The sequence below is a fragment of the Bombus impatiens genome, unplaced genomic scaffold (genome assembly GCF_000188095.3).
Source record: "Bombus impatiens unplaced genomic scaffold, BIMP_2.2 scf_0487, whole genome shotgun sequence".
Lineage (NCBI taxonomy): Eukaryota > Metazoa > Arthropoda > Insecta > Hymenoptera > Apidae > Bombus > Bombus impatiens.
Window position 1 is genome coordinate 1,881,708 of NT_176906.1, and position 17,730 is coordinate 1,899,437.

A 17,730-nucleotide genomic window follows, 5' to 3' on the forward strand; every position below is an offset into this window, starting at 1 on the left:
AGATTCCATTTTATTCCAGAGTTATTTTTACCATGTGCCTTAAAGAGACATCGCGTCTGTTTCGTTCTCGGTAATGATTCAATTTCTTTATTTAATTCGATCGATATTTTCCTTTCGAAGATACCGAAGAAAATTCTACTTTCAATACTGCGACTGCTGCTTTCTTAAAAATTCTATCACATAGAAATCTAAAAAATGATTTGAAAATGATGAAACCTCTCCCTTCAAAGAATATTTGTAAAAAGATTTCACGTGTATCTGTCAGATCAAACACTTCGTTCACCGAATTAGGACATAATCGCATAGATATGTCCCATGAACAGGAATATGGTCTTTTTTCAGTTATAACGTCTGATTATAAAAATGTAAAGGCACGACGAACGGTCATGATGGACGACAGTCCTATAGATACCACAAGGGAGCACGAAATTTTATAGTTCCAGACATCCATTGTTCCGAAATTGTCTTGCAGCTTGCACTAATGACAATGATTAATATTGACCCACGTGTACGTTGAAGCGAGTAATACACTCTCCTGGTGAGACATAGTGGGTAAACTTTAGCGTCTGCCAAGCCCCACCTACGCCTTGCTCTTTAGGGATTCCTCGGTTCGTCGACAAGACAGCCAGCGTCAAAAGTTAGGATATCTCATGCTCGGCCTCGTCGTGTTCCGACAATCGACAAGACTAACTTGTGTATTCTTATTAAGCTCGTCCTCCTTGTTAAATACGAATTAAACGGATCAACTATGGAAGCTCCAGCGTCTTTTCAGTCGTAACTTTAAAGCTGTTGTCTCAACAACATCGCTATACAGCAATTGCAACTTAAATTAACTTCTCTAACTCGTAAACGGGTCGATCGAATGAAAATTTTTCTATACTCCAGTTTAACCCTATTTGTATAAACGTATATCCATATATAGACATATATAGACATGTATATACATGACAATAGTTAAATTTAATAATTCTTACGTAGAATTATTCGTTAACGATATTTTTATCTTACGTAATTACGAAAACGACATACATATATTTACCCTTCGTATCGATACATGAAGCAATTACAAGGAAGAAACGTCAGCATAAGATCGCGAATAATTCACGATGACCAGTGTAAATAGCATGGTCGTAGACGAATACATGCGTATTCCGTGGGATATCCAGGATGCCGATGGAAAGCGGAAAGTCTTGTAAGTCATCGATTATACAAGAGCTGCACAAGCCTAGTGGCATGCAGACGCGAATATTCAACTGGCTATCCTTGTATAGAAGACCGTTACGTCGATTCAGAGGATAAAGTCTGTATCCGTTCATTTTTAATTTCAGCTATCGATCAATCTATCCGGGTGTCCAATGCTCATTGCCTTTGTCTCGCTGTTAGTTCGCCGCTGGCTAGTTATACTTGGCGAGCTGCAATTTGGGATACTTGCTCTTATTCGCCGGCTAAACAAAACTACTTGACATAATTCCTCGTTCCGGATATCAACGTCGAAAGTCGAGATTGCTGGTTTTAAGTCGTTTCGATTTCATCGATCGTCGTTCGTTTCCTTTAGCCAGAATAGCTTGGAACTTTTTAATCCATGGTAGAACAGCAGCGGCGGATCGATACCAAGACTGATCGTAATTGTTGGTTCTTTTCACGAAGGTACGAATTGGTAGAGAAATTCTCTGCGCAGAGCTATGAACTCGTAGATATTGATGAAAGAGAATTACTCTTATTGATCCCATCGATACTGCCTTAGTCCACGGTAAATTGAATCTATGTTTCAGCTATTTGCTGAAATAACAGAATGTCGATGTATCACCATCACGAGGTTAGTAGATCGCTTAATCGGCGAGATATCGAGTCTCAAACGTGCAGGTACTTACAGCTATCACGATCGGTTTCCTCGATGAACATATAAACGCGACGTCTTGATCTATTTCGCGTGGATCTTAACGGAATATACCGAAACTTTCGGTCGAGTTTACTCGTTAATGACTGAGTACATAGTAGAAGCGTATTCAGGTATCCCAATGGCCACGTATTCATCCATGTTAGCTCGCCGACATCGAGCTGATGAGGAAAGGTATGCACTGATGATGCGCCGTGCCATTCTGGGATCGAAGCGATGGAATCTTGTTAGTGCAACTGTCTCCTTTCCGGCGTTGACCCGACGGTATACAAGAGGGACCAATCAATGTTTCCTCATGAATTATGTTGGATCAGTTTGCGAAACGGAGTTTCGTCGCCCTCGTTCGAACACTGGAAAATTGTCCCTTTGTTTCCCAAACTGTGGATAGGACGAAGATAAACAACGAGCACAGCTCGGTTCTTCTCTTTCCATCTACGTTAGTTTCACCGAGAACTGGCAGGGCTAATCCTATGCATCGAGAATTCATCGGAATTTCGAGCGCGTGATCGCGTGTCGCGCGAGTATCGCTCGCGGCCTAATTACGACGCGAAATATTTATAATGGCGTCGATCGATCCCCGCCGGGTTTATAAAATTTTATCACACCGGGACCGGGCATCATTTAAAATTCAATTTGTTTTACCAACAACGCAGCGAATAGCATAGAAAATAATACAGGAACCCGAACGCTTCGTGGTTCGTGTGTCTTTGCCTCGCCTCTCGGTACACGCTTTAAACTCATTATTCACGGCCGCGGCCGGGCAACTTTAATCGCGAAAACTTTAATCACGCGATTCTAAAATTATCAGCCGGCGCTATGAAGGATATTTCGTAACACCGGCGAAGGCTAGAAACAAGAGAGAAAAAAGATAGAGGGAAACTATCGTCCCGTGTCCATGATCCGATGCGGGGGCGTGCCTTCGTTTCGTCACGATTCGTGCCATCACGATCATTTACACGTGTAAGAAACATCCCCTTAACTTCGAACTTTGTTTCGCCAGAATATTTATTATTTTTTATTTCCATACGATTTATTCTCGTCGCTGCCGAATTCAATGTAGAATGCGAAATTAGTAGAAAATAGATAAAAGAGAAACGAAATTTACGACGAAAAACGTTACATTAATCAATTTCGAGATCTCCGAAGCGAAACAAATTTATTACCAACGCAACTCTTCTAAATCCGTTTATTTATGTTCTGCGAAAAAATTGCATGGGAGGAAAGGAAGAGAGAAAAATGCCGTGCATACCCGTAATAACTGCAGTCTATTCGAGGGCCGATGGAAAAATTTACAGGGAAATTCGATTATCCCCGCCAGCGAGAGATTCGAGCTGCAGGTGTCGGATATACGCGCAGCGTTCCGATGTGAATTCGAATCTAATCGATGTAGACGTGCTAGCTTGTAACCGTGGCAGCGACACTTTCAATGGGACCGTGTTACAGATGACTGACTGCGCCAACGATATGCATATCGCGTTCCAGTCGAAACGGCCGTGAGATCTGCCCATCCAGAGAAGGGAAGAAGCCTGGTGCTCCTGCGAGATTTACGCACATTATGTAACGCCGCTTTGATGATCTCTATCGGTTGAAAAGTGAATCAATTCCCGGGGCAAATTGTTATATAAGTGGTTAGTTACCTTTAGAAGATTTAGTCTCAAAGTTAGACACGCAGCCACTTAGATTCCTAGAAAAATTGCGAGAAACGCGATGTTCCAACAGGGGAATTTGACAGAAAATGTCAATAGCTATTCACGAGATATAAATTATAAGTATAATTAAATATAATATAATAGAAATTCTAAATAGGAATTTGTTTCGTCCCTGTAAATATTACAGTGAGTTGTCTAGACATTTTGCATATTTTTGTATAATAGTGACGTTTCCGAATTTAAATTTCCAATAAATGCACATTCGCCAATGCTGATCATAATTCACGGAATTGTTCTCTACTTTTCTACTTGTAAATTTATCATTGTATCGCCGGAATTTCGACATTTGAATAAGTAAAACCATCTGAAGTCAGAGTTACTGGCAATATACCGGAAGTCGGTGCATGACAAAGTTTGTTCGTGATAAAAAATTCGTGAGGTAACGCGACTGGTTGAGATGAACTCCGAACTGGGTCATTTGATCTAGGGCTACGGGCAGCGAAACCCGCTAAATAAGGAACTAACAGCAATTAACGCTGTTTTCTGAATTAGCCAGTGGCAACGTAAATTCTGGTAGGCTTCCTTCAACTTTGTCACGGTTTCTCGGTAAATGCGAGCGATATTCGTCGGTTGAAAATTCGTGCAAATAACGAAAGAATCCGGTTTCTACTCGCGATCGGGATAATGGACCAGCTTTGGAACGACACGGCCGATAAAGGGTGGCAAAAAGAAAGAGAGGGTAGTTCAGGCGAGCGAGATGCTGCTAGGGACGAAAACGACGATCGTGATGGGAAATGGGCGCGAGTGAAATAAGGGTTGAGAAAGAAGAATGGGCTTGTAGCGGGAGAAGTAAGCGTCGGAAGTTTGAAGCCCTTAATTGCTTTTTAAAACTTTCAAGTTCGACTCGAACCTCTCCCTCGTTCTTCATCCTCGTCTCCCGCAACCTCGTCCCAGTCCCACCCTTTGCATTCCACTTTGGAATGTTCAATATTAGTTTTCCCTATCGGAGTTACAAACACGTTCGGCAACGGTGGCGGCGGAGGGGGTGAGAAAGGCTCGTTGAACGGAGTCGAGCCGCTAAGAGGGTGGCGATGCGCAAGAAAACTCGACAGCGGACGAGGAAAGGGAGAAAGACAGTTCTACTCGTCGATAATCAGCTTCCCCCCTCCCCCCTTACCGTTACTGTCTCTCATTCTACCTTTGGTTTTTGCACTCGAAGCAATTAACGACGCCTGAAAAAGGAGCCGCGCTACGCTTCGTCCCTACTTTTCCATCGGTTCTGCCCGTCCTTCGGGCGTTGATCTCGCCTCTCTTCTTTCGCGAAACTCCGCGGAGAGACCGTAAAGTGGCCGGACGTTTCCAAAACTTTCCTACTCCCTTTCTCTCCCCATCCATCCTCTCTTGCGTTCTTTCGTTTTGCACGTGTGACGCAAGCTCTCAGGCGACGATATACTTTTATTGTACCCGACGAAGTTTTGGCGCGGTGATGATCAAACTATTCTTATCCACGTGAACAACCGCTAGCCGTTGATCCGTGAAACGATTCGCCGTTATTGACGATATATCGATGAAAACCGGCGCTTTAGTTTTAAAACACCTCCAGTTTCTCTTTTTGGCCCGCGAAACGTAAGTCACTGAGCGGAACGATCCTTTTATCCTGGTTTTGGGAACGATATGCGTTTAATCTACATTTCGATCCATATTGTATGAGTGCTAGGATATTTTCTCCGTTCAAATGTCCATTCGAATATACGGGGAAGGAGCAATTTCATAAAGAGGCGCGTTCGCAGTTAGGGAAAACGAGGTTGTTCCTATCTTGTTCCCTCGATTTTCTCTGAGTTTCGAGTCGTTCTAAGGCCGGTCTACGACAACCGTCTTGAAAAATCTTTCTCCTCGCAATAGCGAGAGGTAGTAGTTCGTTCGAGCAAGCGACCAACATCTCTTTCAGTGCTAGGTTAGAATCGGAGCACGCCTTCTTGCATCCAAACGCTGTGGCGAATGGTTAATCGCGAAAGGTTTTAAATTCGAGAGGAGCGGTGCAAAGGAGGTGGAAAATGGAAAGGGAGGACCGAAGAAAGGGAAACAAACGAACTTACGCGGAACGGGACGAATCGCTTTGACAAAAGGCTCGTTCTCGCGATCCATTACGGTATTCGGACTTCTGATTAATCTCTTTCCTCTCGTATTGCCTCGACTTCCAGGCCCTTTGTGACTTTCAGCTCATTGTTACGAAGATATTGGAACTTCCCGCCTCTCTTGTAACACCGTTAAGCAATTAAATCGAAAGTTTCACGACGTGCCGTTAAAAAACACAATTAAACCGGAACTGTCTGCGGCCACGTCATTTTCAATTTTTGCTCGATCCTCAGACTCGGCGCTCCTCTATTCGGTGATATTAGGGGGCGAGCGTAGGACTAAATCTTTTATGATACGATTCTCTTCTCGAAGGGATCGAGCGACACCATTTGCTCGCATCGCCAAGCGACATCTTTAACTTCCCAAATGGGATCTCGTCTCCTGGTTTCAACGACTATTGGAAAGGATAATCGCGAGCTACGAGTTCTCATAAGATAGACGCACGGTCAGGGATATAAGGGTAAGGAGTAAGGGTCGCGAGAGGGAAAGAGAGGAAAGAGAAAGAGATTTCCGCGTTTCGAGAGCGAAGAACAACAAAGTTTCTTAATGAAGAATAACGTTCCCAGCGAAGGAAAGATATTTCCACTTAACCGGGGATTCTCGTAGTCTTTCCTCTCCTTTGCCTCCTGTCCACCGGAATTGCTCCCCATTTCTCCCCTAATCTTCCGTTGTTCCAGCCGAAACGTTCACCTCCAACTTGCTCTCCGCTGACTATTGACAGTGCCGTTCGAAAGAGTACTATACCCTTCGATCCAATCTCGCATCCAATGAAACGCTCCAGAACGAAATGAATTTCGACCATAACGGATTTTAACTTTTCCCGATAGTCAAGCGTCCCTCTATATTCTGTTCAATCTCTCCTCCCTCTATATTACCTGGAAAAATTTGAGATCTTGCGAACGGAATTCAGTGAACTTGAAAACCGGGAGAGGACGCGCGTAATTTCTTACGCGAGAAGTTCAAAAGTTTTACGCATCGATTTTACTTCTGTTCACTGAAACTATCCACCCACCATTTTTGTTCCCTTCTATTTTCACAAAGAAAGGCTAGAAAGAGCGGAGGTTCCTGGAGAAAGTTGTCGATTCAATGCAGAGCACTCCTCCGTAGATCGTCTCTGAGCACGCGACACGTTTAATTTTCTTAATGATCAGGCAACCTTCGATTGGGCGTACAAAGAAAGACAGAGATTCAGCGCGGAGAAGCGTATGACGTCGTCAAAGAGGCTTTCCGGGCTCGACCGATAGCGTCAGATAGCGTGATTCCGTCCGGGCTTCTCACGCGATGCCCATTTCCTCCTATCGACCTTCCATCTCTTCGCTCAAACGGAATCTTTCGATCTTCTCCGCTGGATGTAGGTCGTCTAGGTGGCTCTGCACCTAACTGTGGCTATCCAATTCAGGTAAACGGCGCCCAATTGTCTCGAGCTGGAATGAACGTAGGCGCGGAAACATGTAAGCCCCGATGATTCCCGGGGCTGGATCACTGCCACTAGTCGAAGCGGCGATTATCGAAGAACGTGAATGGTCGACGCGTGAGCTGCCTGCGAATCCAGCGTCACTCGATTCCGACGACTGCGTAATTCCGTTGTACGTCTCTGAATCACCGTTCGTGTTACCAGTTTTTTTCCCTTTTTTTCACTGACAGTGCACGTCTCGCTTTTATCGTTAAGGACTGTGCGATTTAATCTTACCCGTCGTTATGAAACGATAACGAGATCATTTGGGACGATCGTTCGCGCTGGAATGCCAATTGGGCTTCGTGCGCTAGACCCGTGAAATTTTGGAATCTAGGGTAGTTTAAGCAGTTTAAGCACCTGGGTCGTTTGAGACCAAGAGAATTTTGTGCAATTTTATGAATGATTCTGTAAGGTAGACTATCGATGTATCATAAATAAATATACAGATATGAATATACAAATATGGAATCCAATATGAGATTAATTAATCCTAAGTAATCAACTAGAATCCAATCTATTAGGTTGCCTGAAAAGTTTCTTTCGTTTTACTAGGAAATAATAGACGCATAACGTTTTTTGTTTTATATTGTTTTGTCGAATTACGTACGATCTGTTTTGTTCTGTTCAGATAAACACCGCGATTTGGTTTCACGTTTGTATGAAGCTGTATTGTTGTAAAGAACACGTTTGCGAAAGAAAGACACTTTTCGGACAACCTAATACGTTATAATAGGCGCTTCAGTCAATTAGACTCAATGCGCGAAACTTTGGAACTCAGAATAGTTCAAGTACTTATATAATTTATCTAAAACTATTTGTGGATGAAAATATTTATATAGATTATTTCATTGCCAGTAACGTGATGAAACACTAATCAGCGGAGTGCAATGTGTCCCGAGAAACAGATTAACGGTGAAAGAAGAGTATCCAGGCAACAAATCTCACCGCTGTAATTAGTTTAGAAGCAGCTGATAAGGGAGTCCCTCGACCGAATGAAACATTAACGAGACTGCATCTGGCCAATGCTTCAATCAAGTGTGATTGTTCGAAATTGTTCGAGGGCCAGCACACGTTGGCTCATAACGCGGATCGATATACGTGTTTCGAGGTCGACTACCATCGGCTGTGGATAGGAATACCATTGCCGGTATCGTGAGCGGGACACGCGTAGCATAGGGACACCCTCGGCTCGCGTGTGACCCTTCTTTTACGAAGGGTGCACCCGATGCGGGTGCATGACACAGGCACAGATTATCAGTGCACACGACGCAATGGAATTGATCCCCGAAGCATGCCCGTACGTAAAACTTTCGGAGATGAAAATGCTGCCGATTGATTGCTCGCTTGGTTCGCGTTCACGTGGGAAAATTTCGACCACGTCACGTGAATAAACCGGATACGCTCGTTGGCATATTTATTAAACGCGAACAGAAAAAAGGCTGGATTAAGTAATCCCGCAGTGAAGCGGTCCAGGTTTTTGTGATAAAACTGCGTGGACGATATTTAAAATAGTCGAAACTAGATAGTCTATCGATGTTTTGATAGTACCTTCCGTTCAATGTACATTGTATTTCGTTCCACCGAGAGCAGTATCGATGATGATTCAGATTCATATTCGATAATTCGTAATCGCTATAAGCGTAAATATCTGCATGCCAGTTCTCTTGCATTCGAGTCGAATGATTCGACAGAGGATCCTCAAAAGGCTTTGACTGATCATCTCGTCGGCATGGATATATGTCCTTTGATGTAACATTTAAACCTTCAACCACGTTTAAACGACGAATCTGTCAAATAGCTTCAATCACGTGTTCTCTAGGAAGCTCTGAACAAAATGTAGCTCTTGCTCATTGCACATGGCAACTATGACGCTGCGATGTTATTCATAGCGGTAATCAATTTATCGTGAATATATTTTGGGACATATCCATGAGCTTTCCGAATTAAGAAAATCGCCTTTCCATTCCGGATAAAATTTTCCTTATATGTAATTAACTTATATATTTGTGTTTCGCTATCTGAGTGTATTCTGAAATATCTGAGTGAACTACGAATTCCTCTATTAATTTTTCGGAAGCGCTGATACGAGTTATATATTTTGCACGTAAGATTCTTTAATTATCTATACATACTGTATAGTATAATATATTTTACCAAGGAGTACCGTAAGCGCGACAAAAGGATCAAACTGTAACTTGACAATGAGTGCTTCAAATTTGCGCTACTCGTGATTAAGACATGCCGCGAGTGCACGCGCAGATTTCATACACAATTTAATCGAAAAGGGCAAAACGAATGCGGCTGGCTACTAATTTCGCTGGTGGTTGTGCAACACCAAGCATACACTATTTTGTGCTTGGAGTTGTGCCAGCAGCCAGGTAAATACAAGGTTTTCAGGAAGATAACGTTGCGTCGGTCCGTCTCTCTAGAGAGAGGTGAATTTCAAACGAAATCGGTCGACCATCCTTATTTCGAAATCTGTTTGTGAAACTAACTAGCCGGATTATCGAAACATATTTATTGACAAACGCGATTAGCCTGGCAGCTCAATGGAAATGACAGCGCCGTACAATGGACGATTCGACTTTTCTACCGATCGATTCCCTTGCATGCAACGGAAGAGCATTTGAAGGGAGCGAGCAATCGAATAGTCGACGGATTAATTAATTTCACTCCGATAACTTGGTAATTTGGTTATTCGTTGATGGGGGAAGGGTGTTGATTTCGAGGGATCGCGAAGAAAAGGTGGTGAGTATCGACGATGGTTTATGCGTGCCTATCTAATTCCGTCGATATAATCGAATCGCGATAAATTCCACGCGAGCGATTCGAAGGGAAATATCGTTTGCGGCAGGCGTGGTCGTGAGTTGTGAATCGTGACCCCTTCTCGAAACTCGATCTATTCGATTCCGTGTTACTCGCAACTCTATTACCGACATTTACTAATCAACTTACGTCGGTTTTATTTTAGTCGGACGAAAAATAATGGGTAAAACTGGTGAACGATGGCGAAGAGCGGTAAGGGGCGGAGGGAATGCGGACGCAGACGGGGGGAGGAAGCTTAGCCTAAAAGCAACGGGGATAGTCTTCTATAATAGGACACAGGTTAACGCGACGTACATGGGAACGCTTTTTCCTCTTTCGGGCGATGTTGTCGAAACTGCAATATGCGATTCGCCTGACAGCAGGGGGATATTGCGAAATAAAAAGGGTTAAATTAAAAATTCTCGGTCGAGTGCTCCGTCCTTCGCCCGAAGAGAGACTCTGAGAATATGCCTGTGGAATTTGAACGTGAAAGCACGAAGAGAGTTTCCACCCTCACCCCGATCCAACCACCTCTCTTACTCTGCTTTATCCTTCTCGTTCCTCTGGTAACTCGAAGTCTTCGACTTTTATAGCAAGCCAGGTATAAAAGACGGGCCTTTGTGCCTCCGTAAGCCGTCCTTATCGATATTTTTCGATAACAAAAATGAAGGACCGAGCCTTCGGCCGTGGCCCTTGCCGGCCAAACTCGACTCGACTCGACTCGATCCAACTTTCGATCCGAGACTCGATTCCACTCGAACTTCGGCAATCATTATCCTTTGTGTTCTAGAACGACACGATGCAAGTGGTTTGGCAATATCATGTGGAGGAACCGGTGTCTGCTGCTGGAGTTTTGCCGGATCACGACGCCATCCGAGGATCGAGGCCGCTTTATCTGGTGCAAAGGGACGCGCAACCGAAGCCAACCTCGCGCAACCAAGAAGCCGAGCCGCAGCTTCAAACGTGGGACATATTGAACCAGCAGGTTGGTATCGAATCATTTATCCACGTCCCCTGGTGGCATCCAGACGATCGATTACCGACGCTATGAATGTATTTTATCCTTATGTAATGTAGAACGTGTGGTACCGCGTTCCATGAACGACCGCTGTTCGACGGGCCGATGATGTGCGAAACCGACGCGCGAAATCACGTGGGCGGAAAATTATGGTGTAATACGAGCCATCGCGTGGTGGATATACCATAATATGATTATACCGCGTGGAGGGAGGATACGGTGCGATGCAACGCGTCTTACGTATGCATAATGATGGAGAGACCGGCGTAGGTGGTAATAATGTAATGGATAGGTGCTCGCCGGATTTTGGTTGTTAACAGTGAGATTAAAGGTGTAGGGTAAAGATGAAAACGAATGCTTCGCGCAGTGTGTATCGATAAAAGTTTCGCGTGACATGTATGTTATACGCGTGAACTCGTTCAAGATGGTTTTACGAAGATATATTCGAACGATCGTCTCTCTCTCTCTCTCTCTCTCTCTCTCTCTGTTGTTTATCCAATTATTCAAGGAACAGTTGGCTCGATTCGGCATCCGACGTGTTCGCGCGTAACACGTAACAAGAGAGAACGAGCTTAATATTCATCGGTACGGTGAAGAGTTTCCCGGAAAAGGCGATTAAAGAGTTTTAATTACGGGCTGGAACGTAGTGTCAACGATATCATATTAAACTCGATCTCCGTGGAAGCTACTTTTCCGGAAGCTTCCGTGGCTGAGTTTACTTTCCGAGGGAGAAGTGTGTCGGACGAAATGAATCGCGGCTCTGTTCCGATTCGTCGCCAGACTCTCCCTCTGACACGGTTCCATCGAACTTCGATAATGTCTTTGAAGTTATTAGACACATTCATTGTGACCGCGGTTATTAAAATTTGATTGTAATTGAACGGGGAATGCGGTGAAAACTTTTCAAGGAAATTGCACGGGAGACGGCTGCTCGTCTAATACCTCGGTAACGAGCGTTCGTGTGAATCTTCACGCTAGACGATGGCAATATTAATAAAGACCAAAGTTCATCATTCAATTTCTAGTATCTCATATCTTTGGCTAAAACTTTCTTTCAAATTTCACGTCTAGGTTAATCGTGGAAATTTGTGCATTAAAAAATTCTTAAGTTTCATGAACTCTAAAATTCCTATATGCCAAAGTGGATAAACTTCTAGTAGAATTTTAAGGAATGGTCACTAATTTGGTCCGCGATCTGTTCGTATCCAAGGAGCCATTATTCGTTCGTTGCTTGAAGGCGGTCGGTCTCTTTTGTTTCGTTGTTCGAGTCGTGGTATTCTCGCGGTCAATTCAGTCACGCTTCTGTTTCGCGAACGCGTGGATTCATGTTAGCGAGTAAGCCAGCGAACCAGCGAGTAAAATAGAGAGAGAGAGAGAGAGAGAGAGAGAGAGAGAGAGAGAGAAATATATCTTCGTAAAACCATCTTGAACGAGTTCACGCGTATAACATACATGTCACGCGAAACTTTTATCGATACACACTGCGCGAAGCATTCGTTTTCATCTTTACCCTACACCTTTAATCTCACTGTTAACAACCAAAATCCGGCGAGCACCTATCCATTACATTATTACCACCTACGCCGGTCTCTCCATCATTATGCATACGTAAGACGCGTTGCATCGCACCGTATCCTCCCTCCACGCGGTATAATCATATTATGGTATATCCACCACGCGATGGCTCGTATTACACCATAATTTTCCGCCCACGTGATTTCGCGCGTCGGTTTCGCACATCATCGGCCCGTCGAACAGCGGTCGTTCATGGAACGCGGTACCACACGTTCTACATTACATAAGGATAAAATACATTCATAGCGTCGGTAATCGATCGTCTGGATGCCACCAGGGGACGTGGATAAATGATTCGATACCAACCTGCTGGTTCAATATGTCCCACGTTTGAAGCTGCGGCTCGGCTTCTTGGTTGCGCGAGGTTGGCTTCGGTTGCGCGTCCCTTTGCACCAGATAAAGCGGGAGAAAGCGAAGCGTGGGTGGCTCGGGTTGCGCGTGAGATGAATGTTCGAACGCGTTTAACGTTCAGCCTGGTACGAGTGGATTTTTATCGGATGCAAGCCGCGGAGCATTGTGCGCCGAATTTATGATGGCATAAATCTTAACCGGGTCACATCCGGCAAAAACTATTCGTTCATTAGCGTCGCCGGGTCATAGATTACGGGTCGACGCTATCACTGGGATCGGACAATGCTAATTCCACGGGCTGCCGAGCTTTTGCTTATAGTTTATACCGACAGAGAGAAGGAAGGGATGGTTTAGTACGGATTTACGTGGCGCCTATTCTGCGTCGTCGACGAGCAGAGATCGATCATTCGCGTGAATAATGAAGATGAAAAATACTCGAGTACTCTATTATCGATGCCAGAATTCGAGAGCACTCTTGGCGGCAGTCTAAGAGGAACTATGACGAGTTTCAACGTGAATGAAGTCGTAAACATGGCGTGATTGGCGGATGGACGATGTGCAAATATAGCGAAGGAGAGATGTCGAAGTTATCAGTCAGCTTACGCTTCAGTGTCTTTTCGCGTTGGCAGCTCGATCGGTGAAAAATCGGGAATTTCAGAGAACGTCCTCTCTATTCTCTCTTTTTGTCTCTCCCTCTTTCGTTCCGTTTTCGTCGTATCTTGTGAAATTTCCACCGTCGAGGTTCCTCGCGAAATGCATCGTATCTGATTTTACCGATAAATGGCACTTTCGATATTTTTGCGCGATTCAATCGAACGACGTGTGTCAACGAATCTAGTAATGGAAACGAACGGAAACGGCTTGCATTATCAGGAAAAGCCGGGAACGAAATAATAAATTGGAATTACGAGGGAGGGGTAGGTGGTTGGTTGAAACCGAACGACTCTAATTTCATCAGCTCTGTTTACAATTTGTATCCAACAGGATCGCGAAACTGGGGTGTTTCGGTGCTCATCAGCTGAAACAAATTACCGCGTCTCCCAGCTGGAAAGGAATTACTCGTTCGCCCAGCAAATCGAACGATTCCCTTTCTCCTTTCTGTTTTTACTTCGATATCTCTCTGATATGAAATTGTTTGTAGTACTGATTTGATTGCTTTTACTTTAATTGTAACAGAGGGATGCAATGAGCACAGTTCGAATTATACAATTACGTACATCTCGCTAAAAGATATAATAAAAGATCGTGATAATAGTAAGACCAATCTCACACAGATATACGTATATCGCGATGCGCATATGATACATACTGAATATATATGTACACTAATGGAAGCGATAACACGACAATTCTCGGGCGACGCAGTATCGCGATACTCATTTCGTGTTCTTGTCAACGATAGGAAGGCGATAGATGAGACATTAAACCAAATGGCGACATTCACACGATACGCAGCTCATGACACGTGTATCACGATACGCGTATCTTCTCGTGAAACCGGCCTAAAGAGTAAAATTTCAAATGTTATGCAGGCTGTTCAATATAGTAATAGCCTACAAGTGCGATAAGTTAACAGCACAAATAATTGTGCTAATGTAAATCATGCAGCAACGAAGTTTCGTACGCATATTTGGTATCACGCAGCACCGAATTCAGTAGAGAAAGCTTCGTACAATTTCCAAGTTTCCTCGACCTAGTTGAATTGCTCAGAATTACAGAGCACTACTATAAATTACCATGGTCAGCCCCGTACGTCATCAACTATTTAATTCTGTTTAGTATCTCCGAGAACTAATTCACCGTTCTTCGGGATATTCTTCGTCGCTCTTCCTTTTTGTTATTCCATCTTATACCTACAATTTCTTTATGAGTTACAATACTTTGCTACGGTAACGCGCCTCGTTCACAAACTTCTTAATCCTAGCGATGTCTGATTAGTCGACACGCATTCTCGCATCGCCGAAACTTTCGTAACGCGATCGCGGTTTTAATTGTCACGATGAGAAGAGCCGTCTGCTCGTCTCTGTTTCTCTCACAGTTGGAGACGGCCGGAAAGCGGCGACATTAAAGTTACCAGAGCGTCGTTTATCTTACGACCACCGCGCCTCGTCTCTCTCCGTTTCTTACTTCTTTCTTATACAAATGCTACTTGTTCGCTAACTACGTACGCGGAAGTTCCTCGCCAGTTGAATAACTTTTGTATCGCGACGAGATGAATATGAATGTCTGTGGACACAAAGAGAACGAGGGCCAACTTGTTAGGACGGGTTTGCATTGATTCTCTCTTTTCCAAGACCGGCAGGGATACTTTTTTCGTCGGCCATTCTCGGGACGAATCGAAAGGGAAACTTCACCAACGAGAGAGCGCCAAATTCGCCTCAGGCGGATGCCGTTTCACGCCTCATCGTCATCCCTGTTGCCTCGTATATTTATATAGTCTCGTTTTTATTTTCATACGCTCTCCCCCAAACATCATTTGCATACCATCTTTCTGACACATAGATAATTTCGACTTTTCGCCTAATCCGCTATTGTGTTGATAGTTCCGCATGAATGAAGCTTTCGTTTCATTGCTCAACTGGGAAATTGTAGTTGATGTTTGCAAGAAACACAGAAGTTTCCATGAACTATGAAGTTCATTAGCGATGTTCGTCATCAATCATAGTCTTGGTAAATGTGCCTCATGAAAGGATACGCCATCATTCTTCATTCTCAATATAGTTATTCAGAGAGTTCTGACGAAGCTCCCCCGTTGAATCGCTGTTACATCTCTCGTAACAGACACGTTTCCTGTATATCTTCTGTTTTTTTTCCTTCATACGCTTTTCAACGGGCTTCTTTCACACGTCTAATTTTTCTCGCGCCTCGCTCGACCCTATCAGATCTGATTTCGAAAAGGGATCGCGACGCGTTATTAGTTATTTATAGGAGCAACCGACCAAGAGAAAAAGTTGGCGCCGCGATGAGAAACAGGAAAGGGCGAAATATGAAATGCTTATGCGAGCACGACGGCCGAGTAACATAAAACGCGTTTTTACGTGGGCTGTCCTTCAAAAGAAGTCATCCATTTGAACGCATAGTGCGCGAAACCCGACATACCCGCAGGATAATTATCGTCTCTTCTCTTTCCAAGAATCCACGCAGCGAAGGAAAAAGCGGCCAAGGGTGAGGCGTGTCGTGAATTGCTCTCACGATGACGTCTATTTGCGTTGAATTCATAGCCTGAGCTTGTGTACTGCTTTGACAATTTAATGTTTCGTTTATGGAAGTTACTAAAACGTGCGCGTGTATGTGTTATGAGTGTCATTCAAATAGAATTCAGTGATAAATGAAAAGAGCACAGTTTATTTCCAGTTCGATAGTTCACGGTTTTCTAACAAATATAATCACAATGGTTTCAAATTTTAGCAATATAATCATGACAGTCGTGTCTCGATACAATGCGTTTGTAAAACGTTAATAATATACTCATATCTATGTATAAAAGTTTGCGATGAGTATTTCAAAAGTTTCAAAAATCAGTCTATTCTAGATCTAGATGTTTCACAATTTATAGATGCAAGATAGAGATACGGTTAGAAATGGATACCTCTATTTTTTAGGCCGTTGAAACCAAGTTTCGGGTATATCTAAAATTTCTCCTGATCCCGGCACTATCTATCTCTGACTAACGTGTCTACCGTAATACACATATAGAGTATCTATTCCGGAACGAATCGACGTACCACGTACATATTTGGAAGAATTCCTTGTATGAGGTCAACATCCATTTCTGTCGATTCTTATTTATCCAGATTACACCCAGACGAACATAAAAGTTTATGCTCAGTTCTCGTGTGTTAAAGTGATTCAGCAAGCATCCCTCGCACGTATCGGCTCTCATACTGCGTGCACCGGCAACATCAGCTTTTTTACGAAAAGGAAGGGAGAGAGAGAGAGAGAGAGAGAGAGAGAGAGATCTGATTGGCCAAAGGAAGATATTCCGTAGGAAATGCAGCCAGAAGCCCGAGGAATCGTAAACGGGGCTCGCTCGACCGAAATCTTGACCGAACCCTAAGGCCGTTCAGCATATTCGACCGCAAAACAATAAACGCAGTCGTCCTTCTCGGTAATCTTGACATCGATAATTTCGCAGAAGCGCGTGGGAGAACCCTACGGCGGCGTGGCCCAAGCTCAAGGCGGTCGAACAGCACAGCCGCGAAAAAAGAATCGCAATTTTCTCTTCAGAATCGCACACATACCCCGCGGCTGCAACTCGAGCCTCAACCTTTGTTTCCTACTCTATCCGAACCTTCCCGTTCTTTCTTTATATATTGCGAGATCTTTTTCGGTATAAATGCAATCTCGATCGGCACATCGACAACTTTTCTTCGATCGTTTAAAACGTCTCGTAATCACAGTGGTAAGGAATCCTTTGGTTCGTTCTCTTATTCTTTCTCTCGATCTCTTACCGTAGATTAAATTTACTCAATACGCCTTTGTGCGTTCCTTTGCTGACAAACGGTCTGCGGCAACACCTGAAGATTTCCGCCAGGTATCAGACGTCTCGACGTTAATATATGTGCCTCCAGTGGAATCCTTTTGACCTGCAGTTTGACTATTCAAACGACACCATGACTTTCTTTCTCTATTGGAGTAGTTTACATAGTTGTATAATATTTTCAAAAATATTCAACTCGTTGAGTTAGATTAGGAGGCTTAATATTCAGTTTAATTATCATCGGTGTGAAAATGTTCAGTTTTTTTCTTTTTTTTTGGAGTAAAAGGGAAACGAGATGACGGTAGTTTGAGAAACTATTTCATCTGTACACGATCGTTTAAAACAGCAATAGTTTCGCTCATT

At 43.7% G+C, this 17,730-nt stretch overlaps 1 protein-coding gene across 1 annotated transcript in view; it reads left to right on the top strand.

Moving 5' to 3' along the window:
• LOC100748651 (MOXD1 homolog 2) overlaps positions 1-17,730 on the top strand; it is a 172,172-nt gene that overhangs the window by 148,374 nt on the left and 6,068 nt on the right. Inside the window, exon 4 of the mRNA XM_003490919.4 lies at positions 10,734-10,928. Within this exon, the coding sequence (XP_003490967.1) occupies positions 10,734-10,928 (195 nt within the window). The remainder of the gene's footprint in view (positions 1-10,733; positions 10,929-17,730) is intronic.